Genomic DNA, 25,701 nt, shown 5'->3' with positions numbered 1-25,701 from the left:
GTAATAGGGATGAGGAACGATTCCTGGGTTATTACAATAAATTAGAGGGTCACTTAGAGGTCGAGTTGTATTTTCAGTTCTTAAAAATATATATATATGTATATATATGTACATCTTTATGTCTCTGTATATAATCTATACTGCAGCACAGCGGCAAAACATTTAGTTAAAAAATCCAGCGAGAATGCAGGCAAGCACTCCATGGAGACATGCAGGCTGGGATCAAGGCAAAAGTACAGGAGCCTGTATGGTTGCCATGAGGGGTGAGTTCCAACCAGTGGGCTCACCCAGCCACGAGAGCACCACCTGGACATGTGCGAACATATATGTACACATGGAAAAACAAAGAATGTATGGGGAGAGAGGGAGTAGAGGAAAGTGGAGGAAAAGCAGAGAGAGAAAGAAAATAGAAGGGGAGGGATATTAGACAGAAGGAGGTAAAGGAGGAAAAGAAAAAGGAGGGGAAAGAGAATAGGTGGGAGAAGAGAGGAGAGAAGAGAGGAGAGGAGAAAGGAACGAGAAGAGTCTTATATCTACAAGGAAAGATTCACATAGTCATTATAACAGACAAGCCCCAGGACCTTGTTCTTCTTAAGCCAACTTGGAGCCATCTTTGGAAATTCAAGTTGCAGTTGGCAGGGACTGGAGGAGAAACACAACCAAGCCCAAACACCCTGCCCCTTCCTCATCTTTCTGAGAGTTGGTCACTCATTTATTCCTTGGTGTCAACAGTTTTTCTCCGAGCAAAAGAAGCCCATTCTAATATTTCCTAACGAGACATACTCCCATACATTCTTATAGCTCCCAGGCCATTCATAAAGAGCCTGTCCCCAATAAACACTGTAGTTGCACACTATACACAAAGAGAAGGAGAACTGAATAAGACAACTCGGAACAAGAATCTTTGGCCAACAAGAAAAATGTAACCCTCTAAGGAGATCTGATTAAGTCCAGGGAAAATATATTAGTATAAGGATTTGGAGGGTCTTTCTTGGTGGTGCTCATGTTTGTTCTGAAATAGTTGAGTTCAGCCTTTATTGATGTTTTGAGAGTTTTCAGTAGAATTCTGTGTTAAGAGGTCGCCTTTCAGCTTTCAAGGACTATAGGTGAGAACTTGAAGGTGTTGGAGGGTCATCGGCTTTTGCTCGACTGTCACGATTTCTGCGACGCCATAACCTGCCTTCAGAGCAAAAAAAAAAAAAAGTGTAGAAATAATGAAGTAATGAAATTAGTGCTTTGCCAGATGCTTAAATGTCTAAGCCCCAGAGAGTGCAGACTGGCTGGAGACAGACTAGTTTTATCCTAGAGTACTGACCATCTGAGTACTGACCATCTCTGTATCATAGAGAAAGTCACCTGAGACCGTTCAAAACTAAATGCAGGGAAGAGTAATGTTTGGAAGCCAATCATTTGTGCAACTACTAGGGACTCAGCCTAAGTCTACAAAAATACTTTCAAACACTAGAGATTTCTGAACGTCAGATTCTCAAGGAGTCAAACTAGCTGGACCATAGCCAAGAAAAATAGCATTAGAGCCAAAAGATTTTCTCTTGCCATCTGTAAAATCTTATTTTGTTAAAGCCAAACCAACTGCTCCGCTCTCACTGTGCTGTGCTCACATGTCTGCTAACACTCTATCTTTGAAATGTCTATGTTGACTAAGCCTCGAATTTAGGAGAGACCATGGGCATCAGGATGGGGACAACTCCAAATTCTAGTAGTCTTCTTTTGATACTTACTCACATTTCAACAATACTTCAGACCAGTTATAAGGAAGAATGGTAGAAAAAGAAAATTGATATGGTACAGGTTTTATCCCTGTATCCAGGGACTCTATAACAGGGAGAAGGGATTTTAATGGAACAATGAACCTGTTCCCAAGCCTTAGGAATGGGTCAAGCAGTAAAACAACTATCTGATTGCAGTTTTTTTGGCCATAGAGCTCATATAGGACTATTCCTTCCCAGGTTCTCCTGTTACCAGTCATTATCCATACCATTCTCTAATTCCTCTGACATTACCCAATACCAGCTTCCTCCTGCATTCCCCCTTTATAACATGCCACAAACATTAATGAGGGTACTTCCAGGTCTCTTGGAGCTATCCAAGCTATTGCTCATGACCTTTATGACTGTGGAAGAGACTTACCAAGAAAACCAGGGAATCTTTTGCTTGGTTTAGGTTTTCCTCCTTCTTCTTCTTGTTTCTTCTTCCCCAACTTGGGGAATTTAATTCTAAACCTGCGACTTAAACTATGAGTGTCGGAAGCTTGTTCCTGGGAAACAACAGCAAGAGTAAGGTCAAAGTGTCAGTCGACATTCTGAAATAATCCCTATAGGCTCTTTAAAGTGATTGACAAAGATGGTTAAAGAAAGCAGGTATGTCTACTCCCAGTTCGGGTAGGAGAGTTACCCCTACTCACTAGTCACATACCTTAATAAAGAAATTGAGCTTTAGCAAGAGCTCATTCTATATGTACCTTGCTAGATAGATATATCAGTAAATGCTCAAAACATCAAAACATTAAAATACATATATAATCTATAGTGTAGTACAGTAGAAAAACATTTAGTTAAAAAATCCAGCGAGAATGCAGGCAAGCACTCCATGGAGACATGCAGGCTGGGATCAAGGCAAAAGTACAGGAGCCTATACAGTTGCCATGAGGGGTGAGTTCCAACCAGTGGGTCCACCCAGCCACGAGAGCACTGCCTGATTCTCAAGCATCCTAGAAACATGGCTATTATCATTCCTGAATTAGAAATGAAGCAAAGGCTCAGAATTAGGGGGAGGCTCTGCAAGCAGGGGGATGGAAGGGTAACGTAGAAACAAACAAAGCTATACATTTTAAAAATAAAGTTTCTTTGAAAAAACCCAAAAGAGCAAAGTCTTAGAGGGTACACATTTCACATGAGGTCAGGTGGATTGTTGGGGTCATTGCTGTTCATATGGCACACTTTATAAATGCTAAAAAATATATTCCACCTTTCACACCTACAACTGAGAGCTCCCTTTTAACCCCCTCAGCCAAGTACTCTCATACAGGGAAGACTGCCTCACAGACTGTTTTCCCATAGCAGGGGATTCTTTAAACAAATGTCTTAATTTTCAATGTAAGTTCTTTGCTGTGCAGGCAACACAGGCTCTGTAATTCAAGTCTCCAGCTCACATCTTGTTTCTGTAAGAGCAGTCTTATTTTACTTCTGTTCCTAGCAAAATGATTCTGAGGTTGATTTATCACCAGGAAATCTAGCCGGATACATTACAAAAAGTTTTGGGATGATCTACCTTTCAGGTTTAGTTATAGCCTCGGTCCCATCAGAAGAGTACAAATCTGTCACCCCACTCTTTCTGCCCTGACTCCCATTGGACCCTGTCTTCTCCATGCCGCTCCAGGCTGAATATCCCAACCTTCAGAACAGCTTTCTATAAACAACTTCAAGAAAGAACACAGCACCTTACCCTTACTCAGTTATAGCTCTGAAAAGCTCAATAAATAATTGACTCTTGTCCTGCTTTCCTCCAGAAAACTGGGTCTGAATCTTCTGTAATGTCAAGGTAAGGGTATTGAGCATCTATGTTTCCTTGGCTTATTTTCAATCTACTTTCTTTCTTCAGGGATTTAAGTCTATGAAAATACTGGAGCTCAGAAAATAGATTTTTGTCCCAGATATGGAAGACTCGCATATAAATTGGGACCCCGGGGTAGAGGCTGAATTTGACTCATTTCTCTCAATATTCAGCTAGTTTGCTTTGGTAAGGAGCTTACTGGGGGCTAGCTGAGCAAGGTAGTAATAGAACAGAGAGTGGAAATTTGCTTCACTTCTTGTCTAACAGCATGTCTTCCTTCCCTAGAGGGCTACTGATGAAAACAGGAGGTATACAAGACCTTGCAATGTCATCACCAAAGACATACATGAAAATTGGTAAACCTTTTAAGACAGTGGTTCTCAACCTTCCTAATGTTGAGACTCTTTAATACAAGTCTTCATGTTGTGGTGACCTCCAACCATAAAATTATTTTCATGGTTACTTTATAACGTTGATGTTGCTTCTGTTGTGAATCATAATGTAAATATTTGTGTTTTCCAATGGTCTTTGGGGGTTAGAAGCTTTGTTTTAAAACCTGAATTTGCATAGGATTTCTTCTTACTATTGCTGCATTATTGTAAACATTTCTATATGACTTATGGATATACAAACTGGCCTTTGGAGTCAGAATATAGCTATGAGGAGGCAGGGAAGGACTCTAAAATTTGAAATGAATGCTTTTATAGTAGAAATTTTTTGAGACAATTTCTGTCAGATCATAAAGGGAATACTTTACCTTGTTATAGGTGGCCATCTTTGAGATATTTGATTTATGAAATGAATATGAAAGTTTTCAATCTTAGAAAAGTACTCCAAGTAGTTTTAAAAAATGACAGCATCTCTGTAACTATATTATATCTGTTGCAATGTTTGATTTTCCTTTTATACCAATATTGGCTGGGAAAGGGAATAGGGGAGGAGGTAGCAGCAGGAAGTGATGTATTTGGGAGATTTAACTACCAATATGGCCTAGGTATCAACCATTTGTAACATTTCTCTGCAAACAACTGGTATGGCTACAGTAGCATGTACCAGATAACTTTTAGTACTAGCAGAAGCCACCGAGCAGACAGAGTTTGTAGCCTGGCGAACAAAATGATCTTCTTTATTGTTTCTTGCTTTAGAATGGGTCTTCTGTCTGGTTATTTTTCTGTGGCTACCTACTTGTTCATGGTTGCTACTTTGCTCTGTTCATTTGTGATAAGGATATTCAGGAGGAGGATGCTTCATTAATACTGACGTTAAAGGTTGTATTGGGCTTCTGTTAAACCCATCCCACGTACTGACCACTTACTGTGAGATCTTATACCAAGGGAAACTTCCCATTTCCCCAGTTTACTCACCTCTGGAAAGAATAGTTGACTTAACCAGCCAATTTCCAGTACCCTTGTCAACTCTATACTCATGGCATCCAAGGCACTTTGGAGCATGTCCCGATCCCCAGCATCTCTTAACTGGCACAGACAGGGAGAGAAGTGAGTGTACATTTCCTAGAGGTCTGCCTTAGACTCTACTCTGAGTCCATGTTAGTGGCTAAGAGATCATAAAGGTGACATACTTAGCCAGAACTACTCTAACTTAATAGTTGACCTTTCATACTATTCCAAAAGGGTATATAATAAAGTATCCAGATGATAAAAGAAATAGTTATTTCACTATACATTATAATTTAAAAGATACTTTGTTAAACAAAGGCGACAAGGTTAGGGAAAGGCTATTTCAACTTTCCCTTCCTGGCAGAGGGTCTGTCTCTCTAGACTATACTGTAGCTCCTAGTTCTTTGTTGTTCATGAATAAAAACATATTTCAGGTGGCTTATCCCATATGTTTAGAAAACCAAATTTAAGTGATTACTACTAAGCTCCCAGAACACACGAAATAAACTCTGTGTGGCACACGGGAAACTTACAATATATTCCTTTGAAACCATCTCTAAGTTCCATGTCAGCAGTGTGGGGGAGACCATTTATATTCTAAAAGGTAATAACTCGGGCACATGGAAGCATACCGATGTATGCAGCCCCTGAAAGCACACAGACATCTAACCTGGACTCACCTCTCCTTCCTACCATGCATTCTGCTTTCAGTTCAACATTTCTGTGGCCTCTTTCTATTTATAGGGCAATTGCTGCTGTAGCAATAGCTGGTGCCTGAACTGTGTGGCAATTGAATGGGCAAGTAATGGGCAGGGAGGTTATGGCCAGTTAAAACATCATATACGAAAGAAACAAATCAATACCGACAAGTAATTTGTCCTGCTTTACAACTTAAGACTATTTAGCATGGTTAGATGCTCATGCCAAATCTATATCAAATAAGGGAAATGGGAATTATTGAATGGAATTCACTTCATCTTTTTCTAAAAAGCTACATTTCTACTACAGTTTACCTTAAAGAGCCATGCATTATAGGCTTAATTCTCAGACTGGTATTATTGGGAGGTAGTGGAACATTTAAGAGGTATAGCCTAGTCAGAAGTATCCTGGTCATTAGGGCCATTGTCTTTGAGAAGGCTTGTGGGTTCTTTTTTTTTTTTTTTTTTTTTTGGTTTTTCGAGACAGGGTTTCTCTGTGTAGCCTGGGCTGTCCTGGAACTCACTCTGTAGACCAGGCTGGCCTCGAACTCAGAAATCCTCCTGCCTCTGCCTCCCAAGTGCTGGGATTAAAGGCGTGCGCCACCACTGCCCGGCCGGCTTGTGGGTTCTTAATCACCCTCTTTTTCATTTCCAGCCATGAGGTAAGCAACTTTAGTCTATCACATGGTCTTCACCATGATGCTGTTGACTTGCCATATGCTGAAAGCAAAGGAGCAAACTCTCCAAAACTGAGCCAAAACAAAGCTTTCTCCTTGTAAGTTGATTTTCTTGGGTGTTCATTATAATAATAGAAAGCTAATACCATCCCTTGTCCAAACTACTCTTTTTACTGCTATACTTCCTCAAGAGGAGGAATAATCCACAAAGGAAACATGATTTGTACCTGTCTTATCTCTATAACAGCCTTTCTGGAGATACATGGTATTCTGATGCACTTTGAGCCTTCTAGCCTCATTTTGATGTGTACACATATGTGAGACCTCACAAGTCCTATAAAAAGGAAGGATTCTGAAGGCCCCACTTTATGGTAGCGTATGTTCAAGTTGGGCTGTTGCCTAGCATGGCTCAATTTCCAAGCTATGAGCTTCAAGAAAACCTAAGTAGCAACAAGAGGCCAACCTCCCATATTTACCAGTGGTTGAGCTGAGAATGTCACTGAGTTTTCAGAATTCCAATTGAAATTGTCCAAAGCGAAAACACCCTGGGCATTGGACTCAGATAATGAAGTGATGCAGTCTGAGTGTTTTAGCCATTCTGCTTCTGAGGCAGTGTGACAGTCAGATAAGCAAATGACAGAGGCAGTGGACGTTTATAGTTTCGACCCAGAAGCCCTTCTTCAAGTTCAACTTTAATTGGATCATAAGCAAGAGCACAACACCTTCTTCAAGGACAACATCAAAGTTGGATAATTAGGATCAGTTGTCTTCTCAGAGGATAGCCACCTTGTGCCCATGCATGGACATCACCTTATAAGAAACATGTAACTAATGTAATCCTCAGATTCATACTCTATCCACCCTAGCACGTTTAAAGCTCATCTTTTGAGCTATAACTATGTACCAGGTACTGTCAGGCACTTAAGGTACAATAGTTTGTTATTTGTGTAGGCCCTCCAAACAAACTATAGTATGGATTGCAATTCCTCTCTTGAAGATAGGGGAACTAAAAGCAAAGAGGTGCAGTTACACAGTCAGTGCTGTGGGTTGTGTTATACTCCCCTCAAATATGTGTTTAAAGTCCCCAGTACTTCAGAATGTGCCCTTATGTGATTTATAGTCATTGCATTTGTAATTCACTGTTAATCTGAGGTCATAAGAGACAGGGCAGGCCTTACTCCATTGCTATCAATGATCCTGGCTGAATATGACTATATGAAGACAGAGACACTCACTAGAGATGGAAACCAAGTTTAGAGTGTTTCATTTTATGACAGGGATTTTCAAAAGTGGCCACGGAATGACCCGAAGCTACCAAAAGGCAAAGAAAGTTTCCCCTAGGTATTTTACAGAGACCATGAGCCTACTAGCATTTTGAGTTTGAATGCTGAAGTTTCCAGAATGATAAAATAACAATATTCTGTTATTTAAAGTCATATAATACTTGGTACTTAGTCATGGCAGCCTTAGGAAGTTAATCTGGATATTAGGTAGCTAATTTGGATTTGAGCTCAGAGTCCTCCAAACTTCCTCCTATTTCCTGTTATTTCCTTCACGGTAAAAGTGACATTCAGAAACTTGGGATAAGGGCATCTCTGAAGAGCTCTCTCTTTTCACTTGTAGCTCTATCAGGTATAATGAGGACACCTTGCATCTGGTTGGCCTAGTCTTGACCCAGGAGACACTGACCAAACAGAGAAAGACTTTCATCCAAAATATGGTAGTCCCTGTGGATTAGCATAACACATACAGTAGCATATTCATGTGACAAATACTGGATGACAGCAGGAATCATGAAGCAAGCCCCTACTTACAATGATTACATGTCTCTAATACCCTGGAACCAAATACAAGCTGTGACCATATGCAAAAGAGATGTTTTCCCTTCTATACTCCAACCCCCTGCACTCACCAAGTTTTCATCCAGGAAAGCTTTGGTGTCATCGTAAAGTCCTTTAAGAATAAATGTAACATCCACTGCATCAGTTCTGCTTAGAGTCTGAGAGGAGAAGAGAGGAAAAGAACAGATGGGAAAGGACAAGACAGAGGAGCTGGTTAGTAAGCGCTGGCTTCTCCATGGGAAGGTAGGATCAGACTATTAGGATATGGCTGTAGGTGCAAAACTAATATTAAAAATATAACACAGCTGGCACAACATGAGCATCAACCAATAGGAATTGACACCAACTGTCAACTGATACATCTCTATTGGTGTGCCCTGCAAAAGTGGCACAATACAGCTTAGCATTTTTGGCATCATTGATTGGATATAGCGGGTAACAGGAAAATAGGACATTTGCCAACTAAAGGGTAAATAAATCTCAGGAGACTTGTCCCTAGGGTAAAACTACCTTTCCCACAGTAGGTAGACATAGGTCTAACCATATCTCTTCTTGAAACTCATGGCTTTTGGACCTCTTTCAATTAGGATCTGGCCTAAGATAAAGTTAATTCACATTTCAACATATCCTGACCCTGTTGTATTTTTATCTAATAGTGAACTTCCCTCTCCTCTCCTTCTCCCCCTCCTCTCCCTCTTTTCACTTCATCTCCATCTCTCCTTCCTTCTGCTCTGTCCCTTCCCTTTCCTTCTCCTGTGTGTATATGCATTAGTGCACGTGTGCATGCTTATGTGCATGTATATGTTTATGTATATCAGGGATCATATCCAAGGCCTCAGGCAGGATAGGTAAGTTCTCTGTCACTAAGCTACATCCCCAAATCTAAATGACATTTTAAAAGCAACACTCAAATCTTCTGGCAGTGAGTACTGGCAGGGGATGACACATCCAATATTAAAAGTCTGATCTGGAGCTGTCAAGAGGGAAATAAAAGCATCTTGGATCTCTGGTTCCAATGACAAGTATAACTTTATACGGTTATACAGGGCACAGACTGGAATGGGAAAAGTTCAAGGCCATGTTTCTTCCCATTTATTAACTACTTCCCCCTGAGGCTGATGTGGTGGCTAGCTACTGGAAACAAACCCTGCTTCTCAGGATGATGAAATACGGCATGGCATTCCCCAGCAGCCCTCTCAGCCTTGTAATCATCTAAGGAATGCCTATATTCCTATCTACTCTATTACTTTACTTTTCAATTTTTGTGTGGTTGTGTGTGTATAAAATATATGCATGTGTGCAAGGATGCATGAGTGTGTGTGTGTGTTCTTGTAGAAGCCAGAGATAGCTATGAGGTGTCCTTCTCAATTGCAGTTCACCTTATAGTTTTGAGACAGGGGTTGGTCTGGACCTGGAACTCACTGATTTGGCTAGACTGACTAGCTAGAAAGCCTCTGAGATCCTTCTCTCTCTGCCTTCCAGTGCTGGGATTAAGATGCATGCTGCCATGCCTGACTGTTAATGAGGGTCCTTACGATATGAACTCTGTCACTCATGCTCGCATGAGAAGCACTTCCCCGACTAACCCATGGCCTGAACCCCATGTCTACTCTACCCCTCAAGTTTCCTCATTTAAGTTTTGTTTCACTTTCTTTCCGACCCCCTTTTACTATAAAGTGTGGCACTTTTATTTCATTTGCTTCTTTTCTCCCCTTACCTCAATGGGAATACAGGATGCTGCACCTTCCTCATTGGCACTGTCTTGACTGTAGAACACTTCATTCAGTATGCTAGCACTGGCAGTCACAGAATCCATGAGGACAGACACGTGCTGGTAGACCTTGCTTAGGTCAGTAAGTCTGTAATAAAGCAAAGACAGATAGGTGAGTCCATTGCTATGGATTTAAGGTGTGAGGAGCTGGTGGTTTGGAGCATGGATCAAAATGAAGATCCTCAGTGCTAGATTTGAACTCCCCTTTCCCTCTTGCTATTTCTGTTCTTCACTAGGCATCCGGGGATGCTGGCAAATGTTCTTATTCTTCTCTAAGTGCTTACATTTGTTCTTCTTAGTTTAGCTTGGATTTGGATACTGGGAACTTGAATTGGATGAGAAACAAAAATAGAGGAGCAGAGCTAGCTCCTGCTCGAACTTCAAGGGCTTTCTGAGAGTTAAGGGCGAGCATAAACATCTTTTTAAAATATTTACTTATTTAGTTATTTGTGTGTATGTGTGCATACATGTCAGTGTGTATGTGTTTGTGTGTGGGGGTGGGTGGGTGTGTAGGGCACGTTTCAGGAGTTGATTCTCTCAATCTACCATGTGAGGATCTAAGGCTCAAACTCAGATGGTCAGGTTTAATGACAAGTACCTTCACTCCATGAACCATTTTGCTGTCCTAGAATAAACATTATTCTTATTCTTACTGGGTCTTGACAAGCAAAGGAAATAAAAATCCACCTCTAGTTCTAATGAGGAGAATGAAAGATGGCTTATTGCTCATCACAAAGAATATGTCTTACATGGATTGTCGGGGCCCTTCTTTTCAGCACTTAGTGAGATTCTTTTCTGAGGCAAGCTCCCCAGTAGTCAATAGAAATCAACTAAGTGTCTCTCCCTATCCCCATTTTTGTTTTCCAGCCCTGTCTTAAGTTCATCCCTCTTACCTGCTAATGAGGTTTTCTGCAAGCCGAGCCAAGTGCTGCATCTGGGCATACTCTCTATCAGACAGGCTGTCTTGAGATTCCTGCAAATCCAGATGAGGTGGTTGGACAGCTTGGATCTCAGTATGCTTTGATTCCCACGTTTTCATTGAGTTCTCAAAGTCCTAGAAGTGAATATAGTGGCAGGTTGTAATGACTGTTGTAGCTCTGAAGACACGTGACAGATTTCTATATAAGCATGGCATTTTGTACGTAATATGGGGTATAGGTGATGAAGGGGATTGAATACTTTTCTCTTCATTACCCCATGCCCCTATTTATATAGCTTTTTCATCAGTGTATCTTCTGCATAAGGTAGTTCAGTTTTCATTGTCAGTACACTGGCTCATGGAACACAGGTCTTAAATTAGACAAAATATCTACCATCTAGAAGATCACATGGTGACTGATAAGACACTGGAACACCTTTTTATGCCCCATTCATATATATATATAAAATTGTATATTCATATACATATACACACACATACACGCACACATACATATATAATTGTGATGAGATTTAGAGTCAGACATGGGAAATTTATTTTTCAGTCCTGCTTTTCATTTGCTAGTTTAAAGTTATTTAAGTTCTCAATGTGGAAATAAATGCCTCTTCCTCCCTCCCGCTTGGTATTGTTTATGTTCACAATTCAAAACGATGGCCTCCAAGCACCAAACAGATGATCAATAATGTGACATCTGTCCCATTATTGTACCTTTTTATTTAGCAGAAGCTTATGACATCTGTAAATGTAATATTTTAAGGAATCTTATAGGTGCCCCAAAGAAAACATATTCAATACAGGCACTGTTATTAAAAGAGTATATTTCTTCACCACTGAAGGGTTTTAATTCTCTATGCCGTATAGGGTGGAGGACATTGCTGAAAAGAAGACAGTACTTTTTGGGCAGTGTCTTGAGCTTTTAGGAGTCACCTCTTTCTATTCAGTTCATTAAATTTGGTATGGTACCTAGGAGAATGCACTTCTATCATTCAAGGTGCCTGATGCAAGGGACACGCAGAGCTCCCTTTGGGGAATTCTTCTCGACTAGAAATGTGGTAGCTATGAATGAGACGACATAGTAACTCGCATAGAACTTTTCTCTTACCCGATCTCTCATCAACATCTGAGCAGCATTCTTGTATTTGATCTTGATAAGGCCTGGTTTCTGAATCCAGGCTTCCCCATCCACCTGCACTGGGATACCATCTTCACCATCAATAGTTATTACCACCTCATGGCACTATCAGAGGAGAAGAGAAAACAAAAAGGGAGACAAATTGGGAGATGAGTGTGGACTAATCTGGTATTGGGTCACAGTTGAATGTGTATTTGAAGAGTCACTGGCAAAAGATATGAATCAGATCATCCCAGGGAGGAGTACATATTACCTATGAGCTTTTTGCTTCTTTGGTCCCTGCCACCTCTACATTCAACAGCAGTCACTACCTTACTGCCTAACAGAACGCCTACTTCCTCTACCCAGGAACTCTTACAAGCAGGCAATTGCTAGTATTACCTCACATCCTTGGGTTGTAGCAGGGAAATTTACCCCATATTTGTATCCACCCAACCCTTGCCTACCTGGGCAATTCGATGACGATGCATGTTGATCATACGGGACATTGCCATCTGCACAGAACCAAAGATTGCCACAACCTCTAACTTCCCATCATCGAATGCAGGGGCCTCATATTCCTAGGAAGGAAGAACCATGTCACAATTCTCCCAAGAATCCATACTTTGCCTATAATAAGTAAATGTGCTCTCAGGGCTACTGGCAACATTTTTTTTTCTAGCACATGAATAAGTGAGAAAATTATACTGAGAGGGAAAATGAAGGTAAGGAAGCCAAGATTGGAGGAGGGAATTATGCTTGCAACACATTTGAGCTCCTTTAGAGATCAAAACTCATTCCAATTTCTTCCGTGTTCAATGCAGCATCAGGAATCCGCAAGATCAGTTCTATTGGTTTCATAGACTTATATGATCTCAGACCACAGAGCTCCTTTCTGAGATGTTTTTATTGAAATACTATCTTGGGCTAAAGAACATAGCCTCCTAGGTAATCTTCTGAGTAGTTTTCAGGCCTTAGTAATGGGAAAGTCAAAACCCAGGTATCCCTTGACATAATTCTAGAGTTCTTGTGCCCTGGGATGGCACCTGTTTTAAAAAGCTGACCCTACACAGCCTGTTAACAAGGGTCCCGAGCCTATCTCATCTTCCCTAGTGTCTACTTCCCATTCCAGTCTGCCCTGGTCTTTCCTTTCTGAGACAATTGAGCAGAACCCCTCCGTTTGCCCACCCCATTCCTCATTCCATACTCACTCTAGTTGGTCTGTTCCTTCCCCAGAAATTGACACCTCCAGCATAGCTGGTAATGTTGAGCACTACGATGCCTTGAAGGTTTGGCAAGGAGACAGCTACTCCATCACACTGAGAAAAAAAAAAGAGTAGCTCTTAGCTTGGCTTTTCAGATACAGAGATGGGGAAAGGCTTGGTCTTCTCTGCATATTATCATTTCCTTATGTGTGGGATACAAATCAAACCTTGTGCCTTATTCCCATGGCCGTGAGTTAGGCTCCCCAGAGTTAAAGTTTAGAAGAAGCAAAGATACAGTGGAAAGGTGATTTCCGATGTTTCAAGATTTCCTTTCTCCATGCCCTTTTCTACTAACCTCGAGGTGTACTCGCTCTTCCAGTTTCCTGTAAGAGCGCTGCAGCAGTTCCTTACTTCCCAGAAGACCGTACCATATTTTGTTCTTAAGCAGGCTACTACAGAGAGAGAAGAGTAGAAAACGATAGTCAGAAGGTGAGTGACATAGAGGTGAGTGGATAGGGAAAGACAGGAAAAGGAAAATATCTTCTTTCTCAAGTGCCTAGTTTTTTTTTTCAGTATAATACTTTAAATTTATTCCTTGAGAAGCTCATACATACATATAACGTGTTTCAGTTATATTCATTTCTTATCCCCTTACCCAATCATTTCTTCTGGGATACATTTCAATTTTCTTATCCTCCTTAGTAGGTTGGCTATGCTCTAATGTACATGTGGGCAAGACTATTTGGACGCAGTAGCTTATTAAAAATAAATAACTTCTATTTTGAATGATGATATTTGATAGTCTGATAAATCAATATCCATTTTATTTAACTAGCTTAAGACTGCAGCCTGGATGAAAACATAGATTTATAGGCAATAATTCATTCACACTAAAAAAAGAAAATTGATACTTTAATATATTATCATATTTAAATTAATCATATTTCTTGGATATGTGGGAATTGACAGAAATACTTTTTAAAAACATGTGTAAGGGAAATAAAAGAATTATGATTTGTTTCTCATAATTTTCTGAAGGTGTAAATAACTGAACAAATTATATTTTTAAAAAAACTAAAAGAAATTATGCAAAGATGGGAAGGAATTTTATTTCTCATTTCTGACCAGAACTTGAAAATTAAACTGCTTTTTAGTCATTGGTGCAAATATGAGTGAGGAGTGAATTTTTGGTGCAGTAATAAATGTCGTGGACAAGAAGTACAGTGCTCACCTAAATTATATGTATGATAATTCACGAAAGCTTATTACATATTTTACCAATAACAAAAAAAGGAAAGATCAGTACGAATCTAGACATTATCTCATAAGGAGAGACAAATACTAATGATGCTGTTTTGAGTAACATACATTATATAAAGGTATTGAAACAGTGTACTTTATCCCACAAATATGAAATTTCTTACATGGTAATCTTTGTGTGCTTGGGATAGAGAAAATATGGAACAGGCAAGGGATAACATGAGACTTTAGATGGAGTTAAGGATAACAAGGTCTTATTAACTACAGGATCTTCTATAAAAACAGAGAGCTTATGCTTCCTAAAAGGGTTGACGATCATTTATGAACTTTTAAGGTCATGGAAATGAGCTATCATAGGAAATGTTTTAAAATATACAAGGCTAGTGCAAAATTATTTGTATTTTGAAACCAAAAGCTTTTGGGGCATTTTAACTTCATCATCTATAAAATCAGAAGCGTAATTATATAGAAATACAAATATACCTAGAAAAAAGGATTTTGTAAAATTAACTAACTAACTAACTAAATAAATAAATAAATAGACAGATAAATAAGTAAAATAAGCACAAGGTTGGAGACTTTCATCTCCCTACCTCTAAACTTACTTCAAGCCTACAGTTATTAAAGTAGTGTGTTACTTGCACAGGATGGACAAAAAGATCAGTGAAATGAAGGGTCTATAAACAAACCTTTACATTTATGGTGAACTGACTTTTTAAAAAGATGCTAAGATAATTAATTGGGAAAATGATAACTTTTTGAATAGATATGGTACTGAGATAAATGAGGTATCTGTGGTGGTTTGGATACAAATGCCACATATAGGCTCATATATTTGAATGCTTAGTGAGCAGGGGTAGAACTCTTTGATAGGTTTAGAAAGATGAGTGGGTGTGGCCTTGTTGGAAGAAGTATGTCACTGGGGGGTGGGCTTTGATGTTTTCAAAAGCCCACATCTGGTCCAGTGTTTTTCTCTTTCTCATGGTGGATCAGGATATAGAGCTCTTAGCAACTGCTCCAGCACCATGCCTGCTGCCATGCTTCCTGCCATGATAATGAACTTAAACTCTGAAAGTGTAAGCCAGCCCTAATTAAATAATTTTCTTTATAAGAGTTGCCTTGGTCACTGTCTTTTCACAACAATAGAACAGTGACTGAGACAGCATCATCATGCAAAAGGATGAATTTAGAGCATTAGCTCACACCATACACACAGAAAAAATAAATCAAAGTACATCAGACTTAAATGTAAGGGTGTAAACAGTATAATTTTGGAAGAAAAGAACATTTTCTGACCTTGAGTTAGATTAGAGACATGGTCCATAAAGATAAAAAATTAACTAGGCTTTCAAAAAATTGAAAAACTTTATACTTAAAAAGATATCAATAAGAAAACAAAAAGACAGTAATAAACTGAGAGAAACTAATATAGTTCACCCTCATCCCAGGCTTGTTTGAGAAAGAGATGCTAGTGGCAGTGGCAGATGGAGGGTGGTCCTTTGAACTTATATTTTCAATTTATAAGAACTCTGAGGCTGCCTTAAGATGTATCTGTAGGATAAAGCTACCAGAAGGTACCAGGTGGGCCAATACTAATCAGTGGGTCCAGAGGACTCAATCTGCAACACCAGAAAATAAAATGGAAGCATCCTAGATACTTTGTAGTAGCCCTATCAAGCCAAAGCAGATTTGGAGCCCTCATTAGGGCCCAGTTAAACTCTTAGAAATAAAGTTCAATGCATTCAGTTCTCAACAGCAGAAATCCTCTAGGGTAGTCTATGGAATGGAATTACGAATGTATGAAGCCAGGGTAATTATCATAAAGCACCCCAGCTTTCTGGATGCACTGTCCCCTCTAGGCTTGTCTAGGAACCTATGTATATTTACTTCCCAAGGACCTTAGTCTTTCGCTTGCTTGTCTGATATAGGAATACTTATGTGTACTGTGATTATGTGTGTTTATCCAGAGAGCTGAGCTTCTTCTCCTTACTTGTATTGTTCTGGGTGTTCTTCTCTTCTGGCATTGAACTCTAGAGAAATTTTTGCATCTAGTCCAATTCCAAAATAGTTGTTCATGACGCACTTTTCTTTGAATTGTCTGAAATTAGACAGGGAAGAAGGCAGTCACTAAAGCAGGAAAGGGATAGAGACTACTGCCACCAGGCATCAGATAGCATCCACATAATGAAAAATAACTGAGGGAGGGCTCCTCCCCTGGGACAAGCCATATGGTTTCTGGAAAGGTATATATAGATGTCCATTCATTTGTGCCCAAAAGTAACCTGACAGTTCTGAGAGAGAATGTCCAGTCAGCCTGGAAACTTTAGTGGGATTATGGCTCATATCAAAGAAGCAAAATTTGTAACCTTAGTTGTATTTGTAGGCCCCAGATATGAGTCATATCTTTCCACATAGAATGGAATACTCATGGGCTGATCCCATAACTAATTTTGGAGCATCTTAGTTGCAAATGTATTTTGGTTATTTAGTTTACATTACTAGTGTCAGTGATGTCTGACACTTTAACACTGGAAAAAAAAGTTTACATATTTCAAATTTGAGAGGAAACTCTGGTAAAAGAGGGTATAACAACAATGACAATGATGGCAAAACAAATAGTTTTTAATTTCTTGTATTCATCTAGGTTGTCAGTCTCAAAACTAGAGTATCCCAAAGCTAATTCTGGCCTATATAAACTGTGTATGCTCCTTCCCAATTCTGCATTCAAAGACATCTCAGTTGCTTGGAATAGGCTACAGGAGGAGGGTTTACACTAGGAATAAATCAGACAGTCCTCTTGCACAGCTGCTGTTAAGAGTGTGCCACTGCATAAGACAGACCTGTGAGACCTCAAACAGGAAGGGGGAAGTGACGGCTTTGTGGGGACGGGGGAGCTGTTGGAAAAGTAAAAATTACTTTCTTCAATAAATTATTCAAGAAACACTTGCTAGTTGTGCCTTTCTTTCAGGAAACTTAAAAGGGCAGAGTTGGCTGATTCAAGCACAGGGAGATTTAAATCAGTCACTAAACTTGCATCACCTTTGCCTCCCATGACCACAATGAGAGTTTGGAGTTTCTCTGACTAATGTCTTACCCAACTGATCTAGCAGAACTCAAAATGACTGAGTGTGGTAGAATTTGGCTGCTGGGATATTTCAGAGAAGTAGGACAGGTGAGATAATTGTCCTTGGATTTCCTATCAAGTCCCTTACGTGACTAGTTTCTTTTGAATCCTCAAGCATTTACAATTAAAAGCAACACTGAGAAAATAAATTCTCTGAAATGACAGCTAACATTTATTATGTTTTTTCAATGCATATAGCACTTAGCTATGAGTGTCAAGTGCAGCTCAGTGAAAGTCCTTTTCATATCTAAACTTAACAAATCAGAATTTGACTCTGGAACATGGCAAGACTATACTACCAACAAGAGAGACAGAAACATCATTAAAAGGTCATAGAACTGCATACTTACATCATTTCAGGTGTAATATATAAGTGTTCTAAGTCAAGGTTATCTAGGTCTTCACTTCTCAGCGAAGGTATAGAATATAAGATGTCACAACGAGAACCTAAACACACGCACAAAAAAACCATCACCTTGGAGACTGATGCAAACAGAAAGCCTTCCTCCCCGCCCTGCTTTCCCTATAGTGAGGATCAAGTGCAACGCCTTTCTCCTAAATAAACTTCAGTGTTCGCACACCACAGTGGCCCCCTTAGGCGCTTTTAGATGGATAGGGACTTTTCATTGAGTGTTTGTTGGCTGTCAGTGAAAACAAATTCATGTCCTGGCTTTCATCGAGCCAGTAGTTTCAAAGTGTCCAATATAGTCAGTGCTGTGGACATTGGCATGGAATAGTGCCGAGTTTCTGGAAAAGAGTGAGGAATGTCCACTAGGGTCACGTGGGAAGGCAGAGGTGTGAAAATGTATTTATTCCTTGGAAACTAGGTGGCAGTGCTGTAGAGTAAACTAAGAGAAGAAAGATCCTTACGGTGTCTTGGGCTCTGATCGTAGTCATCTGAGTCATCTTCTCCGTCTCCCAGGAACAAGGATGAAGTAAAGTTCTTAACTGATAAGCTCTGTCTGCTTTCTTCATCCAGAACTACAGAGAAGAAGTGCAGGGAGGGAAGGGGGTATGGAAGAAAGTAAGTACAGAAGGATAGACGATGGGTCACATTTGTCAAACAGTTTCTGAGCACACATATGTAGGGAGACAGTGAGACTCCAATTTTCCCTATTGATGCTGCTGTATGCCCACAATTTTTATCGTATCATTTCCAAGTCCTTTTAAGATCTATGTTATTCTCTTTTCTGTCACCCACACAGCATACATAGTTATGAGCAGACACTTGGGAGGGGTGATATGAATATCAGGGTGGAGATCCTGATTCCCTTCTACCCCATTTTGTTAGTTCATATACTCACATACTATGTGGGTGCATGGATGTGTGATATGTGTGTATGCTTGGTGTATGTGTATGATGTGTGTGTGTGAGAGAGAGTGCAGGTACTTGCATGCCACAGTAAACATGTAGAAGTCAGAGAAAAACCTCAGGAATCAGTTCTCATTTTTTACCTTGCTAGGGTTAGGATATCTCTTATTGTTTCTTGCTGTGTACACCAGGCTAGCCCACAAGCTTCCAATGATTCTCTTGTGTCTCTTCTTCCCATTCCCCCAAAGAGGGACACTGAGTTTACAGATGTGTCTGTTACCACATCCTGCTTTTATATGGGCTCTGAGGACTCAGACTCGGGTTGCACGTGCATTACCCACTGAGCCATCTCCCTGGCCCATTCCTGGTTACTCAAATGTCTCACCCAATCTTCCGGATATTTGAGAGGTTCCTATCTTTGTTGTCAGCCAATGTGTGCTACAGCTCATGTGTTAAGCTTGTGCCAAGGCTCACATGGTCCCTCACTAGCTTCCTGCCAAGTCTTTCTTTGTCCCCTGACTACAAACTCTAACCTTTAAATTTACCATTTGTCAAGGGGACAGATGAAGGATCGGTTGTGATGGAACTATGGCCAAGTCAACTTAATTTCATCTTTGTCACTACAGAAATAGAGACAAAAATGATTAATTCCTGGAAACTAACTATAGCAACAGAAAGAAAGTGATTATTTAATAATTCCACAGTATAAAAGGGCGATGGACATTCTCAGAAAGTGGCTAAGGTTTCTCCTAAATGTATTAAAGCAGGGACAGGTACCAAAGGCTAGCAGGAAAGAATTCCACGTTATATGGGACTTCTGCTCAGTTCCAATAGCTCAGGTAGAATACACTTTACCATGTAGCATTTTTTAAATTTAGTTTTCAAAGGATCCTTGTGTAGATAAAGAGGTCATTAAAAATAGCATATGAGGAACTTGTGGAAGTTTAAAACTTCATACTCTGCTGGAACTTTGGGAACTGTCAAGAATTCTGGGTGATAAGTCACTGTCAAGCCATAAGACCATTCTCAGGCTCCATATGCCTGACTACTAGTGTCCAAGGCATGCAAAGACGAACACCACACTAGAAGCGAGGCTGACAGAGCTCTCAGCCCTGTTCCTTATATCACTTGTAGTTGTTTAGGATACATGTTAGTTCCAAAAATAGAGAAGTGTAGGAACTGAGGACCAGGAAAGGAGAAGTCAAAAGGATAGCTTATCTGAACTGAAGCTTTGCAAGTCAACAGTCAGAGGAATGACTTAGAATACAACACTAACACAGAATCCAGTCAAGTGTTGTCAGTGAGAAGATAGCAAATCCAGACTAAGGGAGGTCATGAAACCATTCATAGGAGGAACCTTTTCTTGTTGCTATCCTAGTCACAATAACTCTAAACACCTTACCTTGTTCAACCTGGAATATGATGAGCTTCAAGCATTGTTGGAGTTTCTGAGCCCTTTCAGCCAACTCCAGTTTGGTCTTTGCTATGTGGTCCAGTTCAGGCTCGAACGGTTTTCCATCTGCTTCACTTCTGCCTCCATATGCCGTGGCTGTCCTCTCAGCGGAGGCAGCTACTGCATCCTCAGCCAGGAGATCAAGAACGACACTGAGTTTATCATACATTAAGTCGCTCTAGAGTGGGAAGAAGGAAATGGGGTATTGTTAGGAAAGACAGAACGAGGAGTAGGGATGGTAGGGGGGAGGCTGAAGGGTGACCCTGCATAGAATTCCACATGTGAGATAATGAAGGACAGGCGATGCTGACACCCAAAGGGTAGCAGGCGATTAAATACATAGGATTTGTTTCTGAGCAGCTTCAGGTATATGCATGCTCACAGTTTTTTCTCATGTGAAGATGAGTGGCCCTTGAATTTGTATGGCCCATGGCTAAAAGGGAGAAATGGAAACATTTTTCTGTTAGTATTTTCATAAGCATGCTTTGGTGGGTGCTGCTGTGCCTCTGTATAGTGTTGGTGTCTGTCTTCAGACGTGTATTTCAAGGATGTGCAACTGCCACCTTATTTAAACTCTTCTTTACTTAGAGCAGTAGGTTTCAACCTACTTAATGCTACAGCCCTTAACTATAGTTCCTCATCTTGTGGTGACCCTCAACCATAATGTTATTTTCCTTGCTACTTCACAATTGTAATTTTGCTACAAGTTATGAATCGTAATATAGATATATAATATGCAGGATATTTGATATGTCACCCCTGTGAAAGGGTCACTCAAGCCCCAGAGAGGTCATGGCCCACAGGTTGAAAATTCTGATGTTTGTGATGTGAGACAACATACTTAAACTCTCTATCCCTCTACATCTGAGGTCAGCTGTGAGAATTATATAAATTGATATGTTAAAAGCACTTAGAAGAAGCTCTGACACAAAGTGTGTGTCATATAATTGTTAAATATTGTTACAGAGGTGAGTGTGGGTCTCTTTATTTTTCATTTTTAATGTGTACGTGGTGTGCCTGTTTGTGTATGTTTTGCACATATCTGGGTGCACGTGTGTGTGTGTGTGTGTGTGTGTGTGTGTGTGTGTGTGTGTATGGGTGGAGACCAGAGGTTAATGTCAGGATTAGCCTCAATCACTCTTCGACCCAATTCACTGAGCCAGGACTCTGAATCAAACTCCCAGCCCCCTAATATGAGTCGTCTCTAGCTAGACTGTTCTTGGAATCCCCTGTCTCCACTTTCCAGAGCTGGAATTAACAGTGCTCACCCAGAAATTAAGTGGGTTTCTGGGTTTCCAAACTTCAGTCTTCAAATTTATATAGGAAGCACTTTAACTGTTGAGCCATGCCCCACCCTCTGCAACCTGGCATATTTCTATTGTATAAATATGTTTGCAATGCTGGGACTAAATTATGTGGCTGTGTGTGTGTGTGCGTGTGCGTGCGTGCACACACACATACACACATATGAAGTATGAAACATTCTACTGAATAATAGCTCCACCATTTGTGAATTTATATGCATATGTCTTTATGTATGCTTTGGTGCATAACTCCATTCACTGATGCTTAAAGTACACTACTGTCTATTTATGGGCAGATTCTTGGCATATAACTAGGTACATGGATATGGATACGCATCGAAGTACCAGTCTTCATTTGGCAAAGATGAAAGTGGTGAAATTGGCCCTTCTTCATCAGAAGATGAAGCAGCTACTTAACTTTGCCACTACTTTATGATTCTCCAGTAAGAGGCACATTTTATTTTATTGGAAAAGTGAGTCCTGGCTCACAAAGGGATGAAACAGTAGGACAGGACACTTACTTTCAAAATCACAGACTCCACTGCTGTGCTGTTCTGTTTTATTTGGTGCCAGGCCTTTACAATATCACCCGCAAACTCTTCCACTGCTGAGTACAGGAATCTGGAAAAATGAGGCAGACAACATATGTGTTAGAACCTGTGAGACTAGAGCCCTTATCTCCTATAACAGCATCATCATATATCGTCCTCCCTGTTCCATCTCTCTTTCACAACATATCCTGCCTTCTCTCTCCACTTTCTAATTTCCCATCCTTCTTTCTGTGTTTTATTTTTCCCTGTACATATATGATGAAGTATGTTCCTGTCCCACCTAGGTCCAGTTTCACCCCACTTCCCAAGGGATGTACTTGAGATAGATTTGCCAGCATTTCTAAGTGATGATTGTAAATTACCAGAAACAGAGATTTTGCTTGGCTAACGTTTTCACTGTGGGTCAATCAGCGCTGGTCCAAGAACTACCTGATAAAGTATAAATGCAATGACCCAAGTCTTTCATGTGTGTGATTAGTGCTCCTCAGATGAGAGTATAGTGGAGGGGCCAAGAGTACTAGGGAAACTGAATGAGCCAAATGTTTAGGAGGCGGATGTGTTACATGAGTTATAAGACAGCACGCAGGTAAGGCATCAGTCCCTGGACCCGGAACCCTTGGCTCAAACTTCCACTAGTCCCCTAACTTCTGGGGCTGATGGAACCTAGGACCCTGACTTCTGTCACCCATTAGTTCCTGATGCCTAGAGATAAGGAGTCCGAAGGGACCCCGCTCACACTTCTGCAGATGCCTTAGCTCCTGGACCTGAAATGTCAGCAGCCTCTAGAACATCAGCCCCCAGCTCCCGTTTCCACTCACTGGACATTATAACTTCAGATGTGCAAGTCCCAGGGCAGAAGCAAACAAACAAAATTGACATGCCAATCCAAGAAGATGTATCTCCACAAAAAAATGACTGATCTCATAATAATGAATCCCGATGAAAAGGACTGGGGAGAGTTTCAGAGAAAGAATTAGAATGATTATAAGTCTGTCCAAACAACTCAAAAAAGACAAGAATAGTCTCTAAGAGAACAAAAGAGATAAAAAAGTCAATACAAAAAGAGAATTCAATAAAGACATAAAATTACTGAAGAAAGTTAAACTGAAATCACACTGGAAATGAGAAAGTCAATAAGCAGGACTTCTGAGTAAAATGGTGGATCAGAGGCCATGCTGCGTCATGACTAGCTTATTACAGTTAAGGAATTAAAAGGAACCTAAATACGTTAACATCCAATCAGCTTCTTCTCCAGTCCTAGAGACTACTTGATCAATACCCCCAATAAACCTCAGATACCATCAAATCCATAGAACATCTCTACTAGTGGCTTGAACCTGCTGCTATTGCAACCAATGCAGGCACCGCCACAATATGGCCATTTTACTTCATGTAAAATAGGTTAAAAGAATACAAAGTTGTATTGGTAGGGATTTCATAGAAGGGTTTCCCAGTGAGTGCTGCCAGGGCTACCACCAGTAAGTAACTCAGTGGGAAAAAGGTAAAGCCGTGGGAGCTAGGCAAAGCTCTAAACAGTGCTTTGAGCACCACAGAGCCAGCAGCGGCTCCTGACTTTGTGTGAACACAGCAAGTGTGGCTAGATGGAGTTTGCCTTAGCTACCCACAGCCCACAGAACGGACTCAAGAAAACTATACACAAGACAACCCAGGAACTCACATGGGAAGAACTGGACTGGTAAAAAGCAACATTGAGTGTGACTAGAGCCGGGACCAGGACAAGAGAGAAAACCAAGTGGCTCTAACAAAGAGAAAATAAAAAGCCCAAACAAAATAAAACGACATTCAGGACAGCAATCTTGTTTTTGTATATATCCACCCACGGCACCGCCTTCTTCCGCAGCTTTCTTCCGTCTGATGCACAGTAGGGCATTATAGCAGGCCAACAGTGTCCCCTGCTGTTCACACCTTTTGCTGTTTTACTCCCTCTTTTGCTTTCCTTTGTTTCTTCCTTCCTCTTTCCCCATATGCACTCCTTAGTATTCCATCTCCTAAAGCCTAAAGGCTGACCTCGTTTATGGCATTGGGATATGTATCTTTACTTCTTCTTTTTAATCTATCATGAATCAAAACTCCAATATATTAACTTCATTTCTCCTTTGCCTCAATCATTCCCACCCCTACTTCCAATGTAAGAAGATAACACTCACCACTAGACTCAATGGGATTGTTTTCTTTTCTATTCTGCTCATATTAACATATGAATATGCATACACAGCAGCATTGGGGTTCCTTTATTCCCTAAAGTAGTCAGCATGTAAGTGTCTGTTTCATAGACACTTTCTACTATTTTATCAGAGTGCTTGAACTGGCGCTTCAGACAGTAGTCAGCTCTCTGACTGGAGATAGAGCCTGGTGCCTGGAACACTAGTCTAACAGATGAAAACATTACCACACCTGCTGCAACCTAGTCTCTCCTGAGCACTACAAACATACTCATCGAAAGAAGAGAGGCAACCAGAAGAAAGAAAAAACAAAAATAAAACAATGCATCTTAATCCTCAAAAGGCTGATCCCAGTACAAAACCCCAAGTAACATGAAAACCCAAGACAGCTTATCTCCTCCAAAAATTACAACCCCATACTAATGACCCCCAGGCAAAATGGATTAGACAAAATTCAGGCTGCAGAATGCAAAGCAATAATTACACATATGTAAGAATATCTCAAAGAAGACTCCAATAGTTTCAAAGATAACACAAAGAGACAGCTGAATGAAACAGGGAAGTCAGTTCAGGATATGAAAATAGAATTTAATAAAGAAATAGACCTACCTAAAAACCTCAAACCATAATAATGATGGAAATGAAAAACATACTAGATCAAATAAAAACTTCAGTGAAAAGCCTCGCCAATAGGATGAATCCTGTGGAAGATGGACTATCAGGTAATGACGACAGAATGGAGCAGCAGTTCTCAACCTGTGGGTGGTGACCCCTTTGGAGGTCGAGTGACCTTTTCACAGGGGTCACCTGACACCATTGGAAAATGTAAATATTTGCATTACGATTCATAACAGTAGCAAAATTATAGTTATGAAGTAGCAGTGAAATAATTTTCTGGTTGGGAGTCACTACAACATGGGAAACTGTATTAAAGGGCCACAGTATTAGGAAGGTTGAGAACCACTGGAATAGAAGAATTGGATCATTCAAAGTCAATGATGATACGCGTAAAACAATGTATGAACAGAACATGCATGAACATTGGGACTCCAAAATACATAATGGGCATAACCTACATAGGCAAAAGAAGGAAACATTTTTATGCAAAAAGCATAGAAAATGATTTTAATAAGGTCATAGAAGATTTCCAAAATTGAGAGGGAGAGACACTCATCTAGGTATAAGAGATGCACAAAGCACCAAACAAGACCAGAAAAGAAAAATTATAAATAGGGATACTCTGAATCAATCTTTCTTTCTTTCTTTCTTTCTTTCTTTCTTTCTTTCTTTCTTTCTTTCTTTCT

The 25,701-nt window shown here is 40.2% G+C and overlaps 1 protein-coding gene across 1 annotated transcript in view; it reads right to left on the bottom strand.

The window, feature by feature from the left end:
* Positions 1-1,100: 1,100 nt before the first annotated feature.
* The window catches only part of Dgkk (diacylglycerol kinase kappa), a 120,285-nt gene continuing 95,684 nt past the window's right edge, over positions 1,101-25,701 (bottom strand). The window contains exons 14-28 of the mRNA XM_028770853.1: positions 22,185-22,284; positions 20,309-20,537; positions 18,465-18,575; positions 17,945-18,041; positions 16,461-16,568; positions 13,566-13,662; positions 13,217-13,324; positions 12,473-12,586; positions 11,997-12,131; positions 10,848-11,008; positions 9,901-10,042; positions 8,255-8,341; positions 4,935-5,045; positions 2,145-2,275; positions 1,101-1,176 (exon numbers count right to left, since the gene is read on the bottom strand). Coding sequence (XP_028626686.1) covers positions 1,101-1,176; positions 2,145-2,275; positions 4,935-5,045; positions 8,255-8,341; positions 9,901-10,042; positions 10,848-11,008; positions 11,997-12,131; positions 12,473-12,586; positions 13,217-13,324; positions 13,566-13,662; positions 16,461-16,568; positions 17,945-18,041; positions 18,465-18,575; positions 20,309-20,537; positions 22,185-22,284 — 1,807 coding nt within the window. The remainder of the gene's footprint in view (positions 1,177-2,144; positions 2,276-4,934; positions 5,046-8,254; positions 8,342-9,900; positions 10,043-10,847; positions 11,009-11,996; positions 12,132-12,472; positions 12,587-13,216; positions 13,325-13,565; positions 13,663-16,460; positions 16,569-17,944; positions 18,042-18,464; positions 18,576-20,308; positions 20,538-22,184; positions 22,285-25,701) is intronic.

Source organism: Grammomys surdaster, unplaced genomic scaffold (genome assembly GCF_004785775.1).
Source record: "Grammomys surdaster isolate TR1022 unplaced genomic scaffold, NIH_TR_1.0 204, whole genome shotgun sequence".
In the NCBI taxonomy this organism is placed as follows: Eukaryota; Metazoa; Chordata; class Mammalia; order Rodentia; family Muridae; genus Grammomys; species Grammomys surdaster.
Note: the sequence above shows the minus strand (reverse complement) of the source record. Positions and strands in the feature narration are given on the sequence as shown.